The sequence below is a fragment of the Balearica regulorum genome, chromosome 4 (assembly GCF_011004875.1).
Source record: "Balearica regulorum gibbericeps isolate bBalReg1 chromosome 4, bBalReg1.pri, whole genome shotgun sequence".
NCBI classification, from domain to species: domain Eukaryota; kingdom Metazoa; phylum Chordata; class Aves; order Gruiformes; family Gruidae; genus Balearica; species Balearica regulorum.
Genome location: NC_046187.1, coordinates 34,022,669 through 34,047,258, shown reverse-complemented (window position 1 = coordinate 34,047,258; position 24,590 = coordinate 34,022,669). Strand labels below are relative to the sequence as shown.

At 35.5% G+C, this 24,590-nt stretch overlaps 1 protein-coding gene across 15 annotated transcripts in view; it reads right to left on the bottom strand.

The window, feature by feature from the left end:
• Positions 1–24,590, bottom strand: part of ARFIP1 (ARF interacting protein 1) — a 45,766-nt gene that overhangs the window by 12,671 nt on the left and 8,505 nt on the right. For 4 of the 15 annotated variants that reach the window (XM_075751719.1, XM_075751706.1, XM_075751711.1 and 1 more), the window contains 6 exons: positions 23,367–23,468; positions 13,741–13,855; positions 10,973–11,068; positions 9,395–9,504; positions 4,364–4,585; positions 828–985 (listed from right to left, as the gene is read on the bottom strand). In XM_075751719.1, coding sequence (XP_075607834.1) covers positions 828–985; positions 4,364–4,585; positions 9,395–9,504; positions 10,973–11,068; positions 13,741–13,855; positions 23,367–23,459 — 794 coding nt within the window. In that variant the 5' untranslated portion in view covers positions 23,460–23,468. The remainder of the gene's footprint in view (positions 1–827; positions 986–4,363; positions 4,586–9,394; positions 9,505–10,972; positions 11,069–13,740; positions 13,856–23,366; positions 23,469–24,590) is intronic. The other 11 variants (XM_075751707.1, XM_075751712.1, XM_075751708.1 and 8 more) reach the window with 5 other exon arrangements.

The window sequence follows — 24,590 nt, the reverse complement described above, 5'->3', positions numbered from 1 at the left end:
TTTTTTTAAATACTTTAATGTAAAAAATAAAGCAATACATTATATTCATATTAATTCTGTTTTTCATGCCTTTTGAAAATTTACCCAAATATCAAAGCAATAACTTACTATTTTGCTTAAAAATAACAGAACAATTAAAAAAAGGGAAGAACTTCAAAACTCAAGCAGTTTGCAGGTTTTGACCTAAAAAACACAGTCACAAAAAATTATATGCCTAAACTACATCCTTTGGCAAATTAAAAGAAATGCACTTTATCCTATTAAATGAAAGAAAGTCAGAATGGAACCAAGCATCAGAAAGGACCACAAGTCTAAACCCTGGCAGAAGAAGGGAACCTGGCTTTAGAGTACTATGCCACATCCAAAAGTAACCTCCAGGGCAGGAAACCCATTATCTACTGCTAGATATCATTCACTCACTAAAATTTCTTCTTTATTTTCCCCTTTCCGACCAAGCCTGCAACTTCCGCATAAAAACCGAAGTGCAAATTGCATCAACAGAAGCACAAGATCAAATTTTTTTCAGTCAAAGACTATTTTACCTATTACAATGTAGCTGGATAAAAGAATTAATCTTGCACTGTCACACTGCTTAGAAAGTCACCTTAATCTAGCACACAGGAAAAAATAGCTATAATTACTCCTACAGCTAACAAGTAAAATTAAGACTACAACAAAACTTTTGAAATAATCCTAATGATATGAGAGTTGTGTTATTAAGTTTTTATCTGACAGGTTAGTCACTCCAATACAAGGACTAAGTTGATACAAAGTCTGGTTCCTAAAGATTAGTTTATAATGAAAATATCTAGACATAGAATAGCTACCTGGCACTTTCATACTGTTTCACAGTCAATAATGTATCCTCAATTGTTTTATTCACCAATGTATTCACACTGGCAATAAAAAAGTTAATAGCCCCAAGAAGAGTTTCTCCATTTTTAGCTAGAAGTTTCTGCGTATCTGCATTGTAGCCAAACTCCTCCTATAAACAAAAAGCAGAGAAAACAAAACTGTAGATCATTTAAAATCATAACATTCATCAGCAACTATATAAAAAATACAAACATACAGATGTGGAAGTTCTGTCACTTCTGTTTGGGTATGATTGAAATTAAACAGACATCATTTCAATACAACATTCAGCTCAGTTTTTATGAAGTCTCTCTAACATCAGTAAATCATGATTTACAATTCTTTTACCACGTGTGATGTTAAATCCTATTTTATAATGTGATTTTTCTGCACTCAGAAGTCTTGAATGTTACTTAAAAGTAAGTGCTAATGTAATCTTTACATTGTCATTCAGCAGGGTTTTAATCCAGCATCTCTTGTGTGGTTGTCTGGATAATGCTTTAATACCAACAGAGACACCACTACATTAAATACAGTAATATAACTAAATTCACAAGGGCACAAAGCATTAATTAGCTATTAAGTTTTATTCTTACATTCTGCAAAAGAGGACTGCAAAAAACCCAACATCTATCACAGTTTAATAGGCTGTAAATAATTGAAGAGCAGAGCATTATAATGGATAGCAAATAAAAATGGTAATGTAGCTAAGCCATAAATTTTAAAGGAACAAGGGTGAAATTATTTCCAAGGCATTTCAGTCACATTTGGGTATATGTTTGTTCATGTCTTTGTTAACAGCAGTGTAAGCCCTGACCAAGGCTGCAAAGATTTTCCTAATGCATGGATGCCAAACGAGTCCAATTATTATATTTATGTCATCCATATGGCATCTTCATATTCTGCAGATGGGAGTTCTCACAAAAGTGTACAATCTCTGGTTGTAATGGCTGTAAAACACACTAGGTTCATATTTGGAACTTTGTCTTGTTAGGCTTGCACACTGCCAACAACTGACTCAGAAGTGCTGTATTCTCCCAGTTTCCTTTCAACTGTCTAGAACATGAACACCAAAGCCAAATGATATTTCATGTTAACATTAATGACTTCATGAATGTAAGGGAAGAATCCTCTAGAAAAGGAGGTGCAGAGGAACTGAGCAATTTGAAGGAGAAGAAAAAAGGAAGAGAACTCGAGGAAAGTTTTCATGAGCTAAGCTCTCTGAACATGCTAAAGGTCCATCGCCTTTGCTTTGCACAGCTGCTTGTGTGGCAAAAGCAGTCAGTCAAATCACTACAGGTCTTGCTGAAACAAAAAAATAAAGTCTTTCACCTGGTTTTGCTCTAACATTGCCAGCTACGTGGCAACACAAGCACTAGCACTGGGAAGCAACAGGAGCACGCAGGCAGAGACAACAGCAGTGTTCAGTCCCATCTCTTTTCCCTCCTGCAGGCAAGACTGCACTTAGTCTTCCAGCTGGTCCTCTGATCCAGATCACTGCAGATCCGAATGAGCAACACTACCAACTCAAAGGAGGGAGGTAAGAAGAATAGGACTGCAGTGGCCTGCAGTACTGAGAAACATGCTAGCCACCAAAACTGTCCTTGTACTGGTTCATACAGTTTCATTTAAAAACTTTGAGTTTCATCCATGACCTCTGAGCATACCTCTCATGAAAGAGACAGGAAATCCTTTCTGTATCAAGAGTTCACACTCAGTTCATACTCTATGCACAGGTCAATTAAAATTGGAATTCATCTATCTATATAATTAGAGGCACATGAGCCTGGAACCAGGAGTTATCTTCGTATCCAAAAGAGAAACAGCAAAACAGTCACATTAAGTAGTATCTCTGCAGATACCACATTAGTATCTAATTTTGTTAACATGTTTAAAATATAACCTTAAGAAGTGGTATTGATTTGGGTTTTTTTTTAAAACTTATATACTGTTATCATTTTCAACATTAAAGATTAACTGTTCACAAATGTTACTTTTAGCCTTGCACAAGTTTTAGAGGCAACAATGCTGTCCAAACATCCAAGAACAGGCCAGGCTACAGATAGTAATACAGTATAGATTAAACAAAGGGGAAACACAAAGAGGAAAGAGACAAACATCAGGCAAGTCTCCAAGAGGCAAAGGTTGGATAACTTTTATTACAGCAGCAGAAACCTTTATTTGATTTTCATCAACAGCCCCCTTCAATAATCTACACAAGAGATGAATGACTGAAGCAAATTCGAAGACCAGTACAAGATGCTGAAAGAACCTGGAGGAACAGTATTCCCATTGGAAGTTACAAGCTATTCATGGGAAAAAAACCCCCACACCATTCATTAAACAAGAGCATGATGCCAGATTTAATCCAAGTTTCAGAAGAAATACCCACTAAGTTCTGCCACAAACTAGATGCCCATATTTATGTAAAGAGTAAATTGATTATGGAAAACTTCTTTTAGCAGATTATTTAATTTCTTAGCTGCTAGAAGTGCTCTACTTTCACAGATTTTCATCTGTCAGCCTAATGTACTCCAGTACAGTGCGGGAGTCTCAAATTTTTTCAGCTAGCCATCAGTTAAGGTTCCTCTGTGCAAGCACGAACTCCACCTCCTCCCCTAAGACTCCATGGGAACAGACAATCACGAAAAAGGAAGGCTAAAAAGACAGGTTAAGTTTAATTATCACAAAGGTAACTTGGGCTGTTTCAGCAGCTACGTTTTAGGGAATCATGAAGTTCCTTAGTGCTGGTTTTCCAAAGGATCAGTAGCAGTATCAAATTGCTTTAACTTCGGAAATATAGAACAATCAATGTAGAAGCAAGCCAGCTACTACGTTTTGTACACAACGTCTACGCACTCTCTCTTTACAGCAGACAGTTTTATTATCAGTAACAAAAAGTGCCAGTGTTAGAGAAACTTCTAAACCAAGGAAACTTAACAGCCCAAATGCAGTTATCTAAAGATTGCCTCTCTTGCTCAGAAACTCCGAACAATGTAAGAATACAGATTAGTCCTATTAGGAAAATTCTGATAAAAAAGGACTTTGAGATGAAAGCTCAATGCTTGGATATACCACAAAAAATAATTTACTCAAATTCAATGTGCACAAGAGTAGTCACGTGCCCTATTCCACTTACTCCCAGGCATATTCCCCAAAGACATCCTGTAATTGACATGACGTCACACTCTAAAGTAGTTTGATGACATTTCATTAGAAGCAAAAGGAATAGTAAAATGCATTTTCTATATAAAGGAAAGTTGTCAGTTCTTGGGTCGAATCATCAACTAAGGGTAAACATTTAAGAAGCAATAAAGAACCATAAGAAATTATCAAAATTACTGTAGTTTTAAGTGAGTTACATAAGCTTTTAACACAAAGAGCATGTAATATATTGTTAACTACAATGTTTAGAAAAATATCTGCTAACTATTATATACCCTGCATGAGTCAATTAGGCTTATCTTCATCTCTGCCATTTTATTTTTTAACACTATAAAAGTCTTACATGAAGTTCCAATGATTTCAAACTCAGGTCAGCAAATGCATCTCCAAGTTGCCTTTGGGTATGTACCATCTGGAAGAGTTGTGTGGACAGCGTCTGTGCCAGTTTCAAGATATTTTCATATTTTTTTTTGTTATCTCTCAATATATCTATTTGAGCTTCTAGTTCCAGATCTACTGTTCTCGAGCCACGACCCAATTTTTCAGAGATGATCTGACGCGTACACTGGGGAAAAAAAATTTAAATTATAAAGAATCAAGTATATTCAAGACATCACAGCATACACCCATTTTCAGCTTCAAGGGACATATAATTACACACAATTCTTTCACAATCACCCCTCCCAATATAAGTTTGCACAACAAACTGAAAAAACAACACACTCTTTAGAAGTTTATCAGGACTCAGCAAGAACAGTTGGACAAGTCTCAACTCCTACTAAGATGAATATTCAAGTTACCAAATCAAGAGCATAACTAATTGTTTCTCAAGTAAAAGAACACTTATCTCTTTTTAGGTTTGGTGAATCTCATTAAAATAAGCAATTTAGCCCACTGCATTAAAGTCAGTTAATGGGAGTATTACTAGTTCTGCATAAAAATATCTAGTTAGTGATCTTTTGGACTTCGTCTACCAACCATCCAATGTTATGTTTTCAAAAAGTGTTATTTTGGGTTGGTTTGAGATTTTTGTTTGTTTGTTTGTTGGTTGTGGTTTGCGTTTTTTTTTTGAGAGGGGAGGTAAGGAGGTGGTAGTTTTCAGCATGTTTTTTAAAGTCAACTGGGAACTCCTACTGAGAAATATATAAAACTATTAAAGTGGATTTCTCATTATTTACACATCTATAAAATGGAGCTGACTGTCTCAGAAAGACATACCATTTCTTTTCTTAATGGTATTCATTTCATACCATTAAATTCTTAACAGATTTGCAGTTCATTAACACAGTGAGCAGAAAACGTGCTCTCACAAGGCTGTAGACACTTTCACCCAGCCAACGGCTGTGACAGCTGAGGCTGCTACCACATTCCGCTTATCTGTGACAGAGATTCGAGCCCAACTTGGCAGTGAGCCTCTCAAGATGCACATTTGGGTTTCCCTTGACTGAGACACAGGAGAAGCCATTTGCAAAGCAGACGTGTAGCAAAGCCATACAATTTCTCTATGGAAAGCAGGAATTATTTACTGTTATAGTAAGTTACTTGAAGTTAATCTGTGGCCCCAAGAGGTGAAGAGATAACCAAGTTATACATAAGAAGAATTACTGCTAGAAACAGAATTACAAGGAAATGAAGTTAGTAGTCAAGGCCACAACTACTCTGAAGGGACTTAAGTCCAAAGCTGCTATTTTGTTAGGTGAAATAATGCCCAAGCCTATCTCATATCACATTATATCACTGGATTACCCAGACTTTCCAGATTCAAGGACTTCAGTTTAATCCAGTCTTTAATTACGTCCAAAGGAGATACACATTTAAACTGCTAGAACTTTTATGTCCTTTCTAAATTTAATAGACAAACACAGGAAAGACTCAAGAATGATCAAGCAGAACAAGTTGGTCATAACTCGGAAGCTTTATATCAGAAGGTACAGACTATTTCAGCTACTTCATTAGATTCAACCAATTAACAAGAAAGAGCACAGCTAATCTAGGAGACATCTGTCAGCTAAGAATCAGAAATTTGAGAGAGCATAACAAATCATATCAACATAGAATACAACTTTACTACTGAAGTCTGCAACAGAAATTGCAAAATACAGCTTAGCAGTAAGTGTGGTCAGAGCAAGAAATAAGCATTTCACTAGGAACTATGGAATCAATGGACAAATTTTGGTTATTTTCCAAAAAAAGCTGAGACACAAACACACACCTATGGAAATGCACGAGAAAAATCTGAATCAAGGAAGGCAAATTTTTTGAAAGCAAGAATAAATTACAAAGGAAGGAATTATTTTCAGCCAAGGAGTATTTGCTTCAGAAGTTACAGCAAAACACCTACAAAACCCAACAGTGACAAGTGAGAAAAAACTAGCAATCTGAAAGACTTACACTGCATACTTTGCTAAACTGAGATGTAGCTAAAGATAAAATTGAACACAGATGGAACAAGAATTGAGAAAGATACACCTATCTATTTTGATTTACTGTCGTTCTAAGCAGAGTAGTACAGATACACAAGTTGCTGTATATTCTTATTAGCAAACACATTCCACACATTAATTCCACTTTGTTTTGCTCTAAAATAGTATCTATAAAGAACACTGTCCTGAATAAGACCACGCTCCTCAAAATCATCACACAAGGCAAAGTTTAAGAAAAATAACTATCAGAAAAAACCCACCAAAAATACATTTAAGAGAAATATATTTTAAATTGCATATGTTAAAAGATGAACAGAGACCTTACTGGACACATCTTGGACATAAAAGTTCCATTAGCAGCCCAGTATTAAAGAGAGGCTTGTAAACCAGGTATATTGAGCTTTTTCCTCAAAGATTAAAAAGTTGTAGGAAAACCAGAAAGATAAGCTTTTTATTAGAATTGCTGAAAGTCAAGAAGAGTCACAACTTTCTTGTGCCTATGCCTTCTCGCTAAACTGAAAACACCTTTCTCATCCTAAGGGGGAGGCAGGGGAAGGGCAAAGTACAGAAAAAGCTCTTGCTACTACATTACGGAAAGGGCAATTTCTTTTGATGCTAACTCATGGTACTAGGGAGAATAAGATTGGAGAGAGTGAAGAGGAACAGTAAAGGCAACAAAATCTCATGAAGTTAAGTTATGGGAAAAAGTTAAATATAGTCTATGAAAATTCATGGTTAGGCTAGATAGCTTCAACCTCCTGTGATTTTCAATTAGAAACGGTTTCTTAAAACAGAAAAAAGTGGAAGATTACAAAAAGCAATTGTCTCTCATCCACAGAAATGCATACAGGACAAAAAGCAAGGTATTCAGAATATATGAATGTATACTTAATCATCTCCTCACAGATGGGTATGACTTCTGAACCTATCCAATACTTTGGATTTCACAGCTCCTGATACAAAGTGACATGTCAGATCCCTAAAGAACTTCCTAACAGCAAATTTCATCACTAACTCCACTTCCAGATTAATGTTTGGTACACTGAATAGCACGGCTTTCAGCTCAGAGGGGTTCAACTGCTGATTTCCTTCCACTAACCATTCACTCCTGCCCTTTATTTCTGCATCTTAAAACCTATGATCAGTTAGCTATTAAGAGATAAAGAACAGGCTTCTTCCCATGACTTTCCTAAAGGGAACCAAAGCAAGCCAGTATGTCCGCAAGCTGAAATACTGTCCTTAATCAAATTAAATATGCTTTTTTTAAAATGTAGCCTACATATAAATTGTTTTCAAATGTATGGCATCTCCAGGGACATTTGCATAGTGCTCCCTCAACTCAGAATTAATTCTAAGCTCTCTGAATGATCCTATTTCTCTTACAAAAGCCCCACAAGAATTCAGTATGGGACTCTAGAAAGATCATAACTGACCTATCTCCTTAGGCACACTTGGGAAACAACTTCAAGCTTACAGATTTCAAGAAAACAGATTTAATTTGTTTTCTGAACGTGCTAGTCCTTTTTTGCTATGCCATAAAGTGGTGGGATTCTGGGTTTCACGGAGGGGGAGGTTTCAGCCAAGAAAGGAATCTAAAAATGCAGACTTTGCAAAGACTACTGCCAAAGAAATAATGTTCTAAACAAGAATCTGAGACCACTTTTCCCTGCATTTTTCACTAGTCCTCTGGCTATTGCCTCACATAAGTGGGTTTGCAATCGTTCTCCGATTGAGACATGGGGATTTTTTTGATTTTCTTTTCTAAATCAAGGCACCAAAGGCAGAATAAGGTCAAGTCCTCTCCTATTTAGTTGTAGTAAAGCAGATTCAATCTGAAGAGTCAATGTTTCTTAGGCAGAGAATTTTAAAGAATGGCTTCAGTTGAATAGCACGTATTCTGATCGGACCACAGCACCCTCCAAGAGTAGCTGACAGACTTCTGCAGCTGCTACAAAATTTAGATTACAAGAAAAACAGACATTCTAAAAGCCATTTAATTAGACATAAAAATGCAAACTTATGATTTTAACACAAAGAACAGCATAAGCATTTACTAGTGGGTAGAATGTCTCCATCCCTGCTTCCCACTCTCACTGGGGTTGAAGTCCCTGTGTGGACTTAAGAACACCAGAGGGATTCAGACCTGTGTTTTACAAGGGAAGGTTTTTCCACAGATCTTTCATTTCTTCATGGTTTGATGTAGATCCCACTGATGCACAGCCCACCTGCATAAACCTCTGTCACTTAAGTTGCAGGCATAACAAAAAGCTATTTTTCAAAACTGGTCTATGTTTAAAACTCCTGATAGTAATGTATTCACTGACAACTGTTCCTTACCTCATAGCTTTTCATGAGAGTCACTCCTGGCAAACTGGTGTGCTTTAAGCACCTTTTCTTTATTCTTTTATTATTATTTTAATTTCATCAAATCCCAACTGATCACAAAGCAGCACCATACAAGAGTAAAATACACGAATTGAAGAAACAATTCCAACACTAAGAAAAAGCAATCACCCAAGACAGAACAAAACCATCACAATAGCGATTAACAAGTACGGAACTTGTAGACGGGCCTGACTTTCCCCCCCCCATCGGCTAAATTTGATTGTATCAGCAATCGAAAGATAGCAAGAAGATTTAATTACAAGCATTAGTGCTGAAATCTATACATTCTGTATGTTGAAGGGGACATTAGAAACAGAACATTCTTTGCCTTGTTGAATCAATGATACCTATGAAAGATTTCCCACTTAAAACCAGGGATTTAGAAAGGCTTACAAAGAATGCTACACCTGGAAGAAAACTAAGCCCTCCCTATGCATTCTTGCTTATGCTCACCACAACAGATTACTTTCATACAGTAGTACAATACTTCGAAAGCTTTAGTCCGATCAAGTAGCAAACTAATTTCTAGAATACATAAACATACACAAATATCTATGTCTGTATACCTTGTAAGTGTTTAGGCTCCACTTTCTCACCAATTCCAATTTCTCCATCGCTGGATTCTTTACTTCATCTGCTAATAGAACAGGTCCACTCTTCTGCTGAGCTCTGCCCCCTGTGTCAGACACAAAGCAAATCTTTAAGGCCTTGGGTTTTGGTTTGGTTTTTTTGTTGTTTTGTTTTTTAAGGGATTAACAGCAGGCATGGAAGATTTATGCATTTGCACACGCAAAAGCAGAGCAAGGTGACAGTAAGAACTTAAGACGAATATGCAGATTTTCAAAATCAGTTCCAGAAATAATTATTTTTACACTGTTATAAAGCACATATGTATCTCAGTATTTCATGTAGCAATGGGCTGAAAAAAGCTTACCTGAATGCACAGTTTTACTAACCAACCTTAAAACAGCTTTTGAGACATGTTTATTACTTAATTTATATTTTAAAATTCCAACAGTTGAACATCCTCTTGGAATTAGCCAATCTAAAAGTCTGTTTACAACCTGCAGGCCATTAAATGAAAACTATCAGCATTCAAAAACTGTTGTCACAAACCAATAAATTTCAAAACAGAATTTTTTATCTTTTTCAATGAACGTCACCCTTTCCAGAAAAAGGTGTTCAGCCAATATTTAACTTATTTATTTCAGCTTTATTAGCTCATTGTATTAAGAATTATTAATTCTACAAACCATCAGTATAAAAACAGCAAAGAAAAGATTTAAAGCAACAGATTAAAATATCTAGGGCCAATCACCACACATTAATTGCCAATACTTAGTATTTTCAAGCTAGGATATCATGTGGATAATAAGTTTTAATTTTGCAGAAACATTTCCTAGTGTCATAAATAGTAAGAATTACAAAGCACTACGACTTTTTAAGCAACATTTTTATTTTTTTCCATGTACACTTTTAAACTACTCCTGCCTCTAATCCCTACTACTACATACAGTCACCTTAGCCTTACCAGGTTATTTATGTAAATAAGAGTTTGGAAAAAAGTCTATACAGATGCCTCAAGATACTCCTTTAGCATCAAGCTCTGCTATGTTCTTTACGTCTTCAAAATGCTGTGCAAACATTAGTAATTAATCCTCTCAACACCCTTATGAGGTAACTGAATAGGTTTTCTCCTTCTATATAGGAGGAAACAGACAAAGACGTTAAGTAATTTGCCCATAGGCACAAAATGAGTCAAGTGGCAAAGCGTAGTTTGGGTGTTGTGAATTCCTGATGGCCACCTCATACTCTATTCTACTGGAATATGCGATCATTTGGGCAAAAAATGCCAAAAGTGTCAGCTTTAACCTAAATAAAAGATTTAGGTTACTCCTATTTTAGCTACTGTTTGTTATTATTAATATTTAGTAATGATTTTTTAGATTTTATAGAGCAAAGAACAGCATACAGAAAGGAAAGCAGAGGTTACTTTGTGAGCTGTTAAATGCCAGAAATGAGAGCCATAAAAAAACCCCAGAAGTTGTATTTCCAACTAACAGTAAATCAAATTATTAGAGACATGGAGAAGTTAGTACAGTGTCAGCAGAGACAAGGGCGTTATCCATTCAGTGCTATGATACCTGTGGGAATAATTAAATCACAACCTTGTCCAGCCAGTCTGCTAGCTGCTGCACTGCTAGGAGATATAACAGATGATTTGGGTGATGCTGAGGAACCTGAAAAGGGGACATATTTAACCATGAAAATCCATCATCTTCCCTTAGAAGGCAATGTGCACTTTTACACAGATAGCTGGTTTTTTGAGTTTTTTTCAAAACAAAGAAACATTTGCTTCAGCAGCATACTAAATAGAAGCATTCACAGAAAAGTTGCTGGAATTTCTGATGGAAATGCTTTTTAAGAGGTGCAGCTGTTCATGTGAACAACTCCAAGTTTTCATGATTTAATCTTTTTCTCTAGGTCACAATGCCAAACTTTTCTGTGATTTTTTTGTAAGAGTAATCAAAATACAACTGACAGCTTCATTGGTCAAGTATATACTACCAACAGAAAATTCCACGAAAGATTATTATATACAGCTTTCATAGCTGAAACCTCCTTTTCCATGTCTAGGTAGATTGCACCATCACTGAATGGTATTCATGGCATCAAGGGGTGAAGTAAGCTCTGAAATCTGTGCCAATTTCAGATATACTGGATTAACATTGCTCTTAAGTCTGTGTAAAGGCACAGCAATAAACTATCCTGAAGATCATAGAAGCCATTAGCTGTTAAGGTGTGTAATCTCCTTCCCAGAAGGAAGATTTTACAGCACTTGCTTGTTCTCTTTAAAAAAAAAAAAAAAAAGAAACCCAACTTTAAATGACCTGCACAGTGTGTGTTCTCTAAGCTGTTTCAGGATTATACTTTTCAGAGTTTTGCAACTTTTCTCTGTAGTGATGAGTAATCATCACTCTGGGGGGAGCTTTTACTTCTTTCACTGAGAAATTCTGAGATACTTCAGGGCTGACAGCGTGCTGGAGGAAAAGGAAATCAAACCTAAACTTCAGCAGTTTCAACAAAATTTAGTTATTGGTAACATCAAAAGTATCACTCAAAGTAACCAAATCAACAGTTGGCTTTTGCCTTTTAAACGTACCATTAGAGCACTATTGACATGGGGTACAATTAACCCAATGATTTGGATCTAATTGCACAGAGAAGATGAGATTGAAAGATAGTTCACTTGCTGTGTTCTCCTGTAGCAATACATTGCATAAGAGCTGCAACTGGATTCATCCAGGCATAAAAGTTTGACTACAAGATCCTGCTAAAGGCCTAAAGACTTAATCACTTCAGCAAGCAAGCTAAGACAAGCAGTTTAAAAAATCCTTATCATTTGACAGAGTACTAATGCAGCCTTATGCATGTTTCATCACTCAACATCCCTCAAATCCTAAAAACCCTTCCCCTCCAGTATTGTCTACTTTGCATTCAAAAAATGAACCCCTAATAAGGACACTCAAAGAGAAAATAGAATATTTAGAAATAGGGCAATCATTCTACTTTGGTCTATAGATTCACAAGAAGCCTCTCTCTTACTTCTCTCCCTCTGATTTGGTTAGAGCATTAGGAAAAAGCTGAAGAAAATATTCTTGGAGGAAAGCTGTGATATCTAAACTGCGATGAATTATATGTCCAAAGCTTATCATTTGTTTGCATCACTTACTACAGAACATTTGGATTTCAAATACGTTAGTGTAGCTTGAAACATAACTTAAGACAGTTTTTGCCTTAGCAGCTGCAACAGTTATCCTGCTAATAGAATATAAAAAGGCAAGAATGGTGAGCAGTTTGCCATCTGCCCAGTTTTTCGCTAGATTTTTTCCTAGTTTCAGGGACTTCAAGAAACCACAGCATTCACTTTGCAATATATGTAAAGTACAGCACGTAAATCGCTGTTTTCATAAGCACGCTATTTTACCAAACAGGAAATGAAGCAAAACGTAAGTTAAATCTGTGACTACAAAGAGACTTATTTTCACAGCTGCTCGTTTGAGCTCATTTCAAACCTTTCAAATTCAGAAATTGTTGAAGCTACATAATTTATTAAAATATCACTTTCACATACTATATCATGGCACACTCTTGTTTTTAGAGAAATGGGAAACACTGACATTGCTGGCTTGTTTATCACTTTGTATTTCTCATTGTTTAATACTAGCTTAGATTCTCTAAAACATACATTAATACTTGCATAGTGAATTAAATACTAGTTAACTAAAATCCTTCTGCTATAAAAAACTGCAACGCTGTACTGAGAAAATATAAGAACAGACACTTTTTCATTAGGTAGTACATGGAAAAAGGGACCTAAAGCACTATCACTCCTAAAAACAATACATTCAAGTAATATATGCACTATTAAAAAAAAGAAAGAAAAAAAAAAAGAGACACAAAAGTCTCAGGAGCAACAAAGAAGAATTCCACTCATTAATCTGCTCCAGATAGGTGAACTGTGTATCAAGAAATAACTAACTCTCCAGTTATGTTTCAAATGAGAAAATATCTGCAACATTTAAAGAAAACTTCAGTGCAATGCCATAGTAAAATTTTTCAGCCTGACACCATTTCAAGGTCCTCAAGGAACTCCCTTCCTGTAAATGCAGATCAATTTAACATTAAGTAGTTTCCACTAGTCCCTTGACAGATACAGCAAATGTAGCATCTATTCTCTATTTCAACAACCCAGCTACCAAAGAAGATAAACAGGCTGTCACTAATGCACATCTCAATGTGTACGTTTACATCAAAATGCTCGAAGTGGCTACAGAACATTGTATTCCTGACCATATGAAAATATGCCTAAAGACTTTAAATTTAGAAGTAATGACAAAAAAGCAGTTACCTTTACCTGGAAATGGTCCTGCCTCAACGACTCCCTCTTTGGTGCTGTCAAAGCCATGAGAAGTTATTTTGGTTTCAGAAAGTCCAAGTCCAACTGGTAACGAACATTTCAAGTCCTTGGAAATATTTGAATAAAAATGGAACGTTAATGTTTAAAAAAAGATTAAAGTGACTCAAAAGTATTATAATGCAATTTTCTCAGACAGGCAATTCTGCCTTTAGCCTAGAATGTGTTCGCTGGTGTCACAGCATTCTACTGCAGTGCACAAAAAACATAAATGAATGAGAAACACTAAGTACTGTGTATTTATTCTAGATTTTTTTTTTTAATATATTGATGAACAACTAGAATGTCATCTGTTAAAGCAGCAGTTACCAAATAGGTGGCCTGCAACATCACATTATGTGGTCTGAAGCTGGTGCAAACAACCATATCAGTTTAATGTTTCCAGTAAAAACTGACAGAGGTACAAGATCTAAGACTAACAGCAGACATTTTACAAACCAAAAATGCGGAAGCAACTATCATAATGTTAGCGATATAAAAAAATATTTCACTCTAAGCAAGAAATAGCTTTAAAATTCACAGCATCCTTAATTCCCACAAATAGCACATGAAATCTCTTTAATAGTTGATATGGGAGAAACATCCTGAAAGGCATCACTTAAACAGCTTCCTTCTGAGCACCTGCTCTACACCACAAGTGCTCACAGCACAAAGTTTCCATTTACTTCTGTTTGCTTTTGAAACTCATTGATTTAAAATTACCTGAGATCACTTTGTTTAACTTTTGAGAGCTAGATTAACTACTACAACCAATTTTCAGGCAACTGAAGTCTTCACAGAAACCCAATGCAGGCCTATTACTGAACTATGAACTCATACACCATAATTCACGTATCATCCTACTGCTCATTTTTGCTATCTAACCCACCTCTACAAAAAGCTCCCAAAGGTTTCCTGGACTGTATTTCCAACTATCTGACTGAAGTTTAATCCTTTGGTGTTATAGAATATACTTAGTGCTTTAAAAAAAGTTCAGGTATTCAAAGCAATTTAAAACCACTAATTTGTAAAAGTAAAAAGTGAGTGAAAAAGCCACTCTGGAAGTGAAAGCAAAAAGGTAAAATACACTGACAAAAAATTAAGCATCAAAAAATTGGAAAACTGGCAGTTTCTGGAGTCAAGTACTCTTTTGCATTCCCCTCTGCTTCCATACAGAGGCAAAAAAAAGATGAAAAAGTATAGAGGAACAATAGTGAAATTTGCAGAGGAAAAGCTATACATAACTTTAAGATGTCAGTGCCTGGATATGTGCAGTAACTATTTATGATATATGCAATGCTTCTAATTACAAAGAAAACACAACCTTTAAAATCCAATCCATGTTTGACATATTTCTGTAGTGGCTCAGTCCACAAACCAGCAGGAAGCTAGTGCATAAGAACGAGACTGCCTAGAGGCTCAGACTGTCAAGAAGTGGCTTTGGATCACATCCCCACAGATATAGTTAGTTGTCTTTAGTTTAAAACAAACTTCTGGGAGGAGGAAAAAAGGAAGAGCTACAAACATGAATTCCAGCAGAACAGAGAGCTTGTTGACACTGAAAACCCAGGATGTTATTGCAATCAGAGTAACCAATTCCTTGAGCCATACTTGCACTCACATGAACGGGCTAGTTAATAATAGATTATGCTATATTTGTGTATCTGAAGCATTATACCAAAACAAAAAAAAGGAAAAATAAACAGTATGAACAACAAATACAATTCACATACAGAATGTGATCTCACAAATTAAGCGTATCACAACACTGGATATATACCGTTTTCAGTCTTCACAACTGACTTAACACTGGTACTTCCATTTAAGTACTTGCAGTTGGAGGCATGTTGGGAAGCCTTTGCTTCAACTTAGTTTAGCTAACAGAGTCCATTTAACTCAAAATGTAGCAAGGCACTAGGAGCTGAAAAAGCAGAGACTTGAAAAAGGATAACCAGATTGCAGAGGAGAAGATGCACTGATTTAACAAAAAGGACATGGCATCATTTTTTATTTCTTTTCCTGAAGGCACCTTGGCATGTTGGATAGTCTTCAGAAATATCTAAATCTGTTGTCAAAGAAATCTAGACAGCTAACCTGCTTAAGCATGTTTGCAATACGAATCTAAGCAATGACCTGTATTTAAGGTGAAAATGTAGAACATCTGCTTTGTAAAGGCAACAGCTTATATCTAAACTTCAGCAATTGTGCTACTTCTGTACATTCAACTTAATTCTAATTTGAAGCTAAATATAGGCTGAACAAACTACAGAGTTAAATAAATCAGAATATCACAACCCATCTTTCTCTTAAATAAAACCCTGATATTTGGATCATGAAAATAATAAGATCTGCAATTGTGTATATATACATACATCAGGGTTTTTTTACATAAATATATATGCATATGTATGCATCTGTACACAAACACATATTTGTTCAAAGAAATCTACACTTTTTCATTGGTAAAAAGGCAAAGTTCAGTGTAAAGAACTGCATTCAAACCTGTTTTAAACCCCTATATTACCCAGTTGAAATATACCCTGCTGAAGGAATATTTACATTAAATTTTCATTTACATATTAATTGAAAATAAAAATTTGCCAATGTTGATTTAGACACGAGCAGAATTATCATCAAAAAGTCAGTGATCAATGCACTACCTTTTTCTTGTATATAAACATGCAAGTTACTGTTCAGTGGAGACACGCTTCTGCATGTAAACTTCCATTCTTAACATATCATTCTTGCAATTGATTGTGCTTGCTTTCTGCCCCGCCCCCAAGAGTGTAAACAAAAAAGCTACCCAAAAATCTGTAATAATTCTGACAAAGCAATTTATGTCTTCAGTAATTTAAAAAGAAGCATAATTTAGAAAGAGCCTTAAAGTAAGAAAAGACATGCACAGAACTTCACATTTAAGAGAAGGTATGACAGTACTTAAGGAGATTTTAGAGTGGTAAGAAGGTAAAGAGTTTCCTTTTTTGTTCCCACCAAATGTAGGTTTGTTGTTAAAACACTGGAAGTGAGGACAGATTCCCCGTCTACAATAAGGTGATTATATTTTCACTACATATTGCTCTTCCAGGTAACAGGAAGATTTTGATGATCAGAAGATCTGCTTTCAAACTCCTAAGTGATTTCCCCCCTTTCTTCGTAAAAGGGAAATCAAGTTTTTGGAATTCATCAAAATTTGGGTTTGAAATGTATCAACAAAAATCTGTTAAGCAATCATCATCACAAAAAAAACCCACCACCCCACACCCAAAAAACCAGACAAACCCCAACAATGCTTCGTTCATCATTTTCAATTGTATGAGACTGAAAACCATTGCCTGTTTATTATGCAATTATCATCTACCAGAAGTATTTTAATATAGGACAAAGGGTAATGGCCTTAAGCTGAAGGAGGGCAGATTTACATTAGATATTAGGAAAAAATTGTTCTCTATGAGGGTGGTGAGGCACTGGACCAGGTTGCCCGGAGAAGCTGTGGATGCCCCATCCCTGGAAGTGTTCAAGGACAGGCTGGATGGGGATCTGGGCAACCTGGTCTAGTGGAGGGTGTCCCTGCCCACAGTACCTTCTGACCCGGGCCAGTCTACGAGCATTGATGAATATCATATCAACATCAAAACCGAGAGCCAGAGGTATAAAACCCTTACAACTCAGAAGATTCCCAAGAAGTCAAAAGGCTGGATTACCTATCCCATTCTCAGCCACCTAGCATACTAAAGGTGTAAAGAAGGAAGAGCGTGAAATACAGGTACAGAGAACAGCTGCGCTAGCTTACGTCAAGACAGTGCAAACCTATATCGTATAGGCCATTTAAACCACTTTAATCCTTTGTTAAAATCCCATCTTAATTAGTTCAAATCACCATATTAAATTAAACATATTTTAGTAAGGTAAACCTTATTTATGCAACTCTAACAGGGATATTCATCAGTTTATTATACAGATCATCTAGATGAACCAGTATGAGTTTTTGACATAACGATCCTGTTGAGACAGTAGACACAGCAAAGTCGTCGCTCAGAATGCATGTTCGTGAAGGAATGCTGGCTGAATTACAAGACTATTTCCAAAAAACATACTTCCCATCCATGGTCTCCATAATAATCCAAAATGAAGAGGGGAAAAATACCAGAACTGTATTGTTTCTCCACCAGACGAAGCCTGCTCAGCCGAAGAGTAGCAGAAGCTAGCTTGCTTAGTCAAAGCTTAGCAGAAACTAAGCAGCAAGTCAGCGAACAACTTTGTCTTAAGTTCTTAGTTATGTCAGTCCATTATTAATGCATGACTAAGCATTATCTTTTGCTTAGTACCAGCAGTGAGTTTAAAAGATACGGTTTTACTTGCCTTTACTACCTTGAATAAAGGTATGTTAAAAACCACACATCACTAGCTAGTTCAAGGAATCCATTAAAAGGAACTAAATTAGGAACAATCATATGCTCATTTATTTTTTTAATGATGGATGACATTTTAAATAAAACTACTCAAGCTACCTTTAGGAAAAATTTGCAACAGATCTTATTGCAAAGTTCACAGTTTAAAGTTTTAAAGATTACGAGTACCATAAAACAAAATGTTATGAAGACAGATGTAACATCTATGCGGTAAGATAACTGGCTCTGAACTTTAACTTACTACCCCAACTTGTGTACAAATGGAGCTCCTTGTACACATTCACAGCATTTTCTTCTCTTTGCCCTATTATATCACTCGGCTCTTTTCTTCTATGAATTAAGCCACTAGATCCTCACATCACTATGAATTCAAGCACAAAAATAAATGGGAGGAGTGCTGAAGGCTTTAATCTATGCTGAAGTAGCAAACATAGACTGACATACTGCTTCTGTTCTCCAATACGTTGCTCTTAACTCAGAAGATCCTTTCTTCCACTACATCCCTTTTGACTTGCCTAATGTCATACTACAATCCAGTTTTAAATTAGTTTCTCTTTTACTCTCATCATTAACATTCATATTTTTGGTTTTTAAGACTGTATGAAGCAGACCACTTGGCAACAGAAAGAAAGACTGGTCTTTTTTGTTTCATCTCCTAAAAAAGTTTTCTAGAACTGACACAGAGAAATATATTTTTAATCAGTCTATATTAATTAAATATAATTGCCCAAAGTAAAATCTAACTATGCCAGCCAACATAGCAAAAACTGAGATGAACTCAGATGTTTCAGGTAGAATGTGAGCGACAAGTCTGGCATTTTTTTCAGAGGGTAAAAGACAAAAAAGAATTGATCTTATTTATTTGTGCAGTCTGGTAATAAAATTACAGAACAAAATACAGAACACATGCTCTCAGATTCATCAGATCCCAGAATTTTTCTTAATTCTAATAAGATAAATTGAAAACTCACAAAGTTAATTTATCTTTTGCAACCTAAAGTTTATTACGGGTATTATATATAGGTTTAGTAATGGCTTTGTCCCCACAAGAGTACAAAAAGAGCCAGGAGAAAAGAGTCTATACTGAAAACAAAAGGAAACAATTGGAACAATTTCAGAGACTCAGACTGGTAAGAACTTCATATAGATTTTGTACAATAGTTTAAACATAACAAATAGCTTCTAGCTGCCTGAATACCTTTACAGGCAGACCAAACAGTTTTTTTGATTTATTCCTATGCAGCTTTCACACTATATGACATGTTACTGAATTAGGAATAATATACTTCCTCACTCCTTCCCACAGTCCTCAGCTCCCATTCCCCTCTGTGACATTAAAACACCACTATTCTAATCACATAATTATAATAGCATCAGAGAAAAATTGTGTTATAGAAGTCAGGGATAAGTGAAATAAACCAGTGAAGAATATAAACCAGTAAGACTTTTTTTTTTTTAAGTTTTCTTGTACAAAGTAGTAAGAGAAACATGTTTGATTAGGAAATGCTGAAGTCCTCTGTTACTAAGACAGATTAACAAACATCGGCAAATGGTTCTATACATCAAGTTTTTAAAGCTTAAGTGAGTTCCAACAGAGTTTGGAAAGCTGAAAAGCATTGGGTCAAGCTTTTTCATAATTAAAGGACATTAGACATTTCATCCAATGACAACTGAAGCTACAGTCTTTTTTAGTTAAAAGAGTTTCCATCCATCATACGGGCAGGATAAAACTTGCCAGAATTCCACAGGCATCTCTTATTATTACAAACAAGACAGAATTAGAATGTAGCAGCATATTTCTGAATGAGACCTTACAGTTAGGCAACCATTTAAGTTACCTTATAAATATGCTTTTGATTCTTTTTCTTAAGCATAAGGAACCAAGAAGATGCATCAAGTAGTGCTATAGCACATTCCCACAAGACTGGAACTAATATGCTTCCTTCTGAAATGACATTATGTCAATCTATGCTGTCTGATGTTCTGCACAACTAATGGCATTCTTCTTCAAAGAAGGAGCAACCCTACTTGTCATTTCCCAGTAAATACATTTGCACTGCATTGCCTTGCAAAATTAAATACTTCTTATGCTTGAGCACATCCAAATACTGCATTTGGTGGAAAATAAATGTGCATTTTCACACCTGAGCAGCTTATGGATGAGGTCTGATGGAAGTGCTAAATAGAATGTGAGTCTAGAGGAAAGTTTAGTTTTGTAATTAAAGAACCCTGAAGAAAAGGTTGTACAACTGCCTCTTTGCTCAGTGTATCAAAACCATACAAAGCTGCTCAAGTGTTTGTTGCAAAATAGCTGTAGAAGACCAAATAAAAAATACAGGATAAATGATGGTTTATTGTTTACATCTGAATTGTACAACATCTAAATGAACGGCTCCCTGATCATAACAATAAGAAAACAAGAAACTAAAATAATCTTGCTCCCCAGCTTCCCAAGAAGGTGTAATTGAAATCAGGACATTGCAGTTTGAGTGCTCTAAGCTCTACTGTGGTTGCATACTCTTACCGAGCACTGTGGTAACAGTACAACTTCAAGTGGTAATAGTTTCATGCCCCCTTCTGAAGCGATCTCCTAAAAAGCAGTACTTGGCTTGTCATTTCCATAAGTAGATAGGAAAAAAGACCCCTGAAAACTTGGCACAGAGATTTTGTGGTACAATGCATATTGCTTTAGGTTAAAACAAAAAATTACCTGGCAAGCAAAAAAAGAGAAAGCATAGCATTAAGCATCAGAAATAACAAACACAAAACAAGATGAATAGAAGCTAAATATTAGAATTCGAGACTAAAAGATTAGTAAACAGACCTAGATGTTAATTCCAAGAAGTTTGTTTTCTTTGTTTTGTTTATAAGAAGCCCTGATTATCCCATTCTGAGTGTAGGTCACACATGCAGGTGTTAACTTGTACAAGACAGTTCAAAAAATTATTTGAAGTGCACTTCATCTTCATTGATCTCAGAATAAACATTGTGAACATAATTGCAGCAGCAAAGGCAACAATGCTTGCATAGTATACGTATTCTGCAACTCGACCAAATACTTGACCCATTTTTGTGGCAGTTTCAAAAGACAGTTAAGTCCAAGCCAGCAAAATAATTAGCATGCCAGCAAAAACTTACTTCAACTTTCGTATGTGCCCATAGATAAACTCCTTAACATTTCAACTTTCCATAGAAAATGGTGATTATACTTTGAACAAGGGCTCTGACCTAATCAACAAGAATCCAAGTTCCATTTACTGTAAGTAATAAATAAATTTTGGATGCACAATGCTGAAGAAGCAATTATTACCTAAGGAAAAGATAACTCAGCAGTCAAGTCACAGCGGCATCAGGCTTAAAAATAGTAAATCTGTTTCTCTACTTCCAGGTGAACCCAATTCATTACTACTTCAATGTGTATTTTTGTTATCCCCCCTAAACATCAGTACATCTTTATCAAAATTTAGTTTTAACTTTATTTCATTAAGCATTGTCCTAATTTTTACATTATGTTACTGGTAGATCTTAGTTGAACGGCAAATCTTAAGAAATGCAGGGCTATTCATAAAAGAAATCATGGCCCATTCAACAGAAGTAGAAAAAGTGCAGTATTTTTTAGTAAGAGCTTTAATATAGATGCATTTCCATCTCATGAAGTTTTGAACTTTTTTTATAGCCATGCTCACTACACAGCTACCCTGCAATCACAGTCAAATGGTCTCAAATGTTGTTTTCAGGATGTATTTTATTTTTTGATACTTTTTAAAATACATGTTTTTACATATTTAAATATAATTATTTAATAATGATAATATAATAAATACATGTTTAAAACTATACTTTTAATATATACTTAAATGCTATTTTATGAATAAAATTGCTGGATTAAAAATCAGTATCCTCAAGGCTTAGAGTCAATAATGAGAAATGTATACACTTGATTGTGCATTACAGAGCACCTAATACTTTAAACTATTTAACATCCAGAAAAAAATTGCCACTACTAACATACCTTTCAAATAAAGTTATTGCAGTGTGTGGTATCTGCTTCGGGGGTTTTAGCTAACTTTAACAGTAATTTATCAGCTTTGCAGGAGTTTTTCCATTAAAGCTAAAACCAGAAGACAAAATTAGGCAGATGCTTATTCTACCAATATTCAGGATGTATATTGTTTTTAAACTTATGAAGGTTCCCTTCCCTCTAATCAGCATTTTAGTAGGACAGAATAAAATGTTGAAGTTCTGCTCAGTGTTTCTTTTGGAAATAATCCTGCACTGCAAGTCAGTATGGGACTGTTAAAGCTTAGAGATTTCTTTAAAATCCAAGTCTCAACAGATATCCAATAAAGGTGTATAATTAACTAGCCTTCATACTTCCAACTGAAAATGAAAATCAAAGTAACAAAAACCAACCCCAAATTCCATGAACTATACCACAGCACCCTCTGCTGGACAGCCAAACACAAAATAAACTGACAGTAAAATGTATCAAGGTTAAGGGAAAGAACTCAAAATTGCATACAGATGATTATGGAGTTAAAACTTTTTTTCAACCTTAAACAACTAAGACAGATTCTGACGCATCTCATCTACATAGCATACAGCAACACAGTAGTAATTTTTCAGTTTCAACACAAGAAAGTTACTTCTCTCCTGTTTACAACTTCAAATCAGAACATGACTATCTTTACTTTCAGGCACATTGCCTCCAAACTTAAGCCTTGGAAGTAGCTTGCCTTGAACAATTTGATACTTCTTCATAAAAAATTTAGGATTTGGTAGGCTGAATTCATAGGATCTGTTAAGTCTCATGTTTTAAAAATACCTGTCCTGCTTTATGAATAAAATGGTCAGATTAAAAATTACTATCCTCAAGGATCAGAGACAAGAATGTAAAGCATATACACTTGACTGTGCATTACAGAGCACCCAATTCTTTACACTATTCCATGTTCAGAAATATTTGCAACTACTAACATTCCTTTTATACAAAAAACATTACTGCGATGTGCAATCGCATTATGTTGTCAACTTCAACAATGATTTATGAGCTTCAACGGAGTTTTTCCATTAAAGCTCTAGGAAACTATGTCAAGTGAAGTCTGCTATACATTGTGTTGTAACTTTAGCATTTCTGATAGTGGTACCTTGTTAGACAAAGAAAATTCTTACCCTGTTAAAGCTGTGCTCATGAGAATCTTCCAGCTGTCCATTGCTAGTCACAGGAATTTCTGCTGCTGAATTTTTGGGAGATTCTTGAGCCATTGCACTTTCCTATAGTATAAGAAGAAACAGGTTAGCATTTGTCTTAAATTTCCAATGAGTGACCTATATGAAAATATTTGATGTGTAGGTTTCATAACAGTTGATTTTTATTTCAAATTCCTATTGGTAATATTCTGCTATACTATACATTCATTTAATCACATACCCAAATCACATTAATATGCTAGAAGAGCTCAGACAGAAGTAATTTAAAGCTTCAAGATCTAAGAGAAAAGAAACACTAAAATTTAACCCATTGATATGGTGAGCGGGAGGGTGTCAGACATAAATTGGACATGTGGGGGCAGACAAATATTTTCTATGCAAATTTGATGCTTACAGTAGTTTGTGTATCTCAAACTATTAAAAAAAAAGGTGAGCTTGGCTAAAAAAGATGTACTAGCTGATAAGCAAGAAATATTACAGAAATGCAATGAGTTTAATCATATATTACAAAAAAGGTCATGATTCCAAACTTCAAAATAGTTTAATTTGCCTCTTATTTTCTCATAATATAGTGCCACCTTCTGACTAAACTGCTGGTATGCAACTCTCATTCAGTCAACACCAGTAAATCTAAAGTGAAATGCAAAACCAAGAATTTAAAAGCACCAATCCAATTCAAGAATCAGTTAGTTTCAAAATGCAGTTGTGTTATGAACAGTAGCAGCAGCTGTGAAACCACAGCTTTCAAGAATGACCTAAGGTATAACCTAGAAGAGACATTCCCATAAGAAATGCACACCATTTACAAGCACCCTAGCACTCTCAAAGACTAAGGGAAACTGAAAATTTTGGCCCTCTCAAAAAAGCTAGCCCTAACTCTGTGAGACAGCTTCATTAGTCAACTAAAGCGTAAACAGTAGAAAAAAATCAACACCCAACCAAAGCAGTGTTTGTTCATTTACTTACATAAAAGCAGTCTGAAGTCTTCAAACCAGGACATGCACCTGTGCAAGACTGGCAAGACATGGTACACCGTCAACATGTACTTGAGAATAGGTGCTTTCTTCCCTTAAAGTTCCTAAATCATCAAACCGAACCAGCTCTTTTCAGTCAAAGTGTTAGGAAGAGGCCCAGTCTGAAGTACCAGCAGCTTCTCCAACCATGTGTTGGAGATCCTTTTACAGG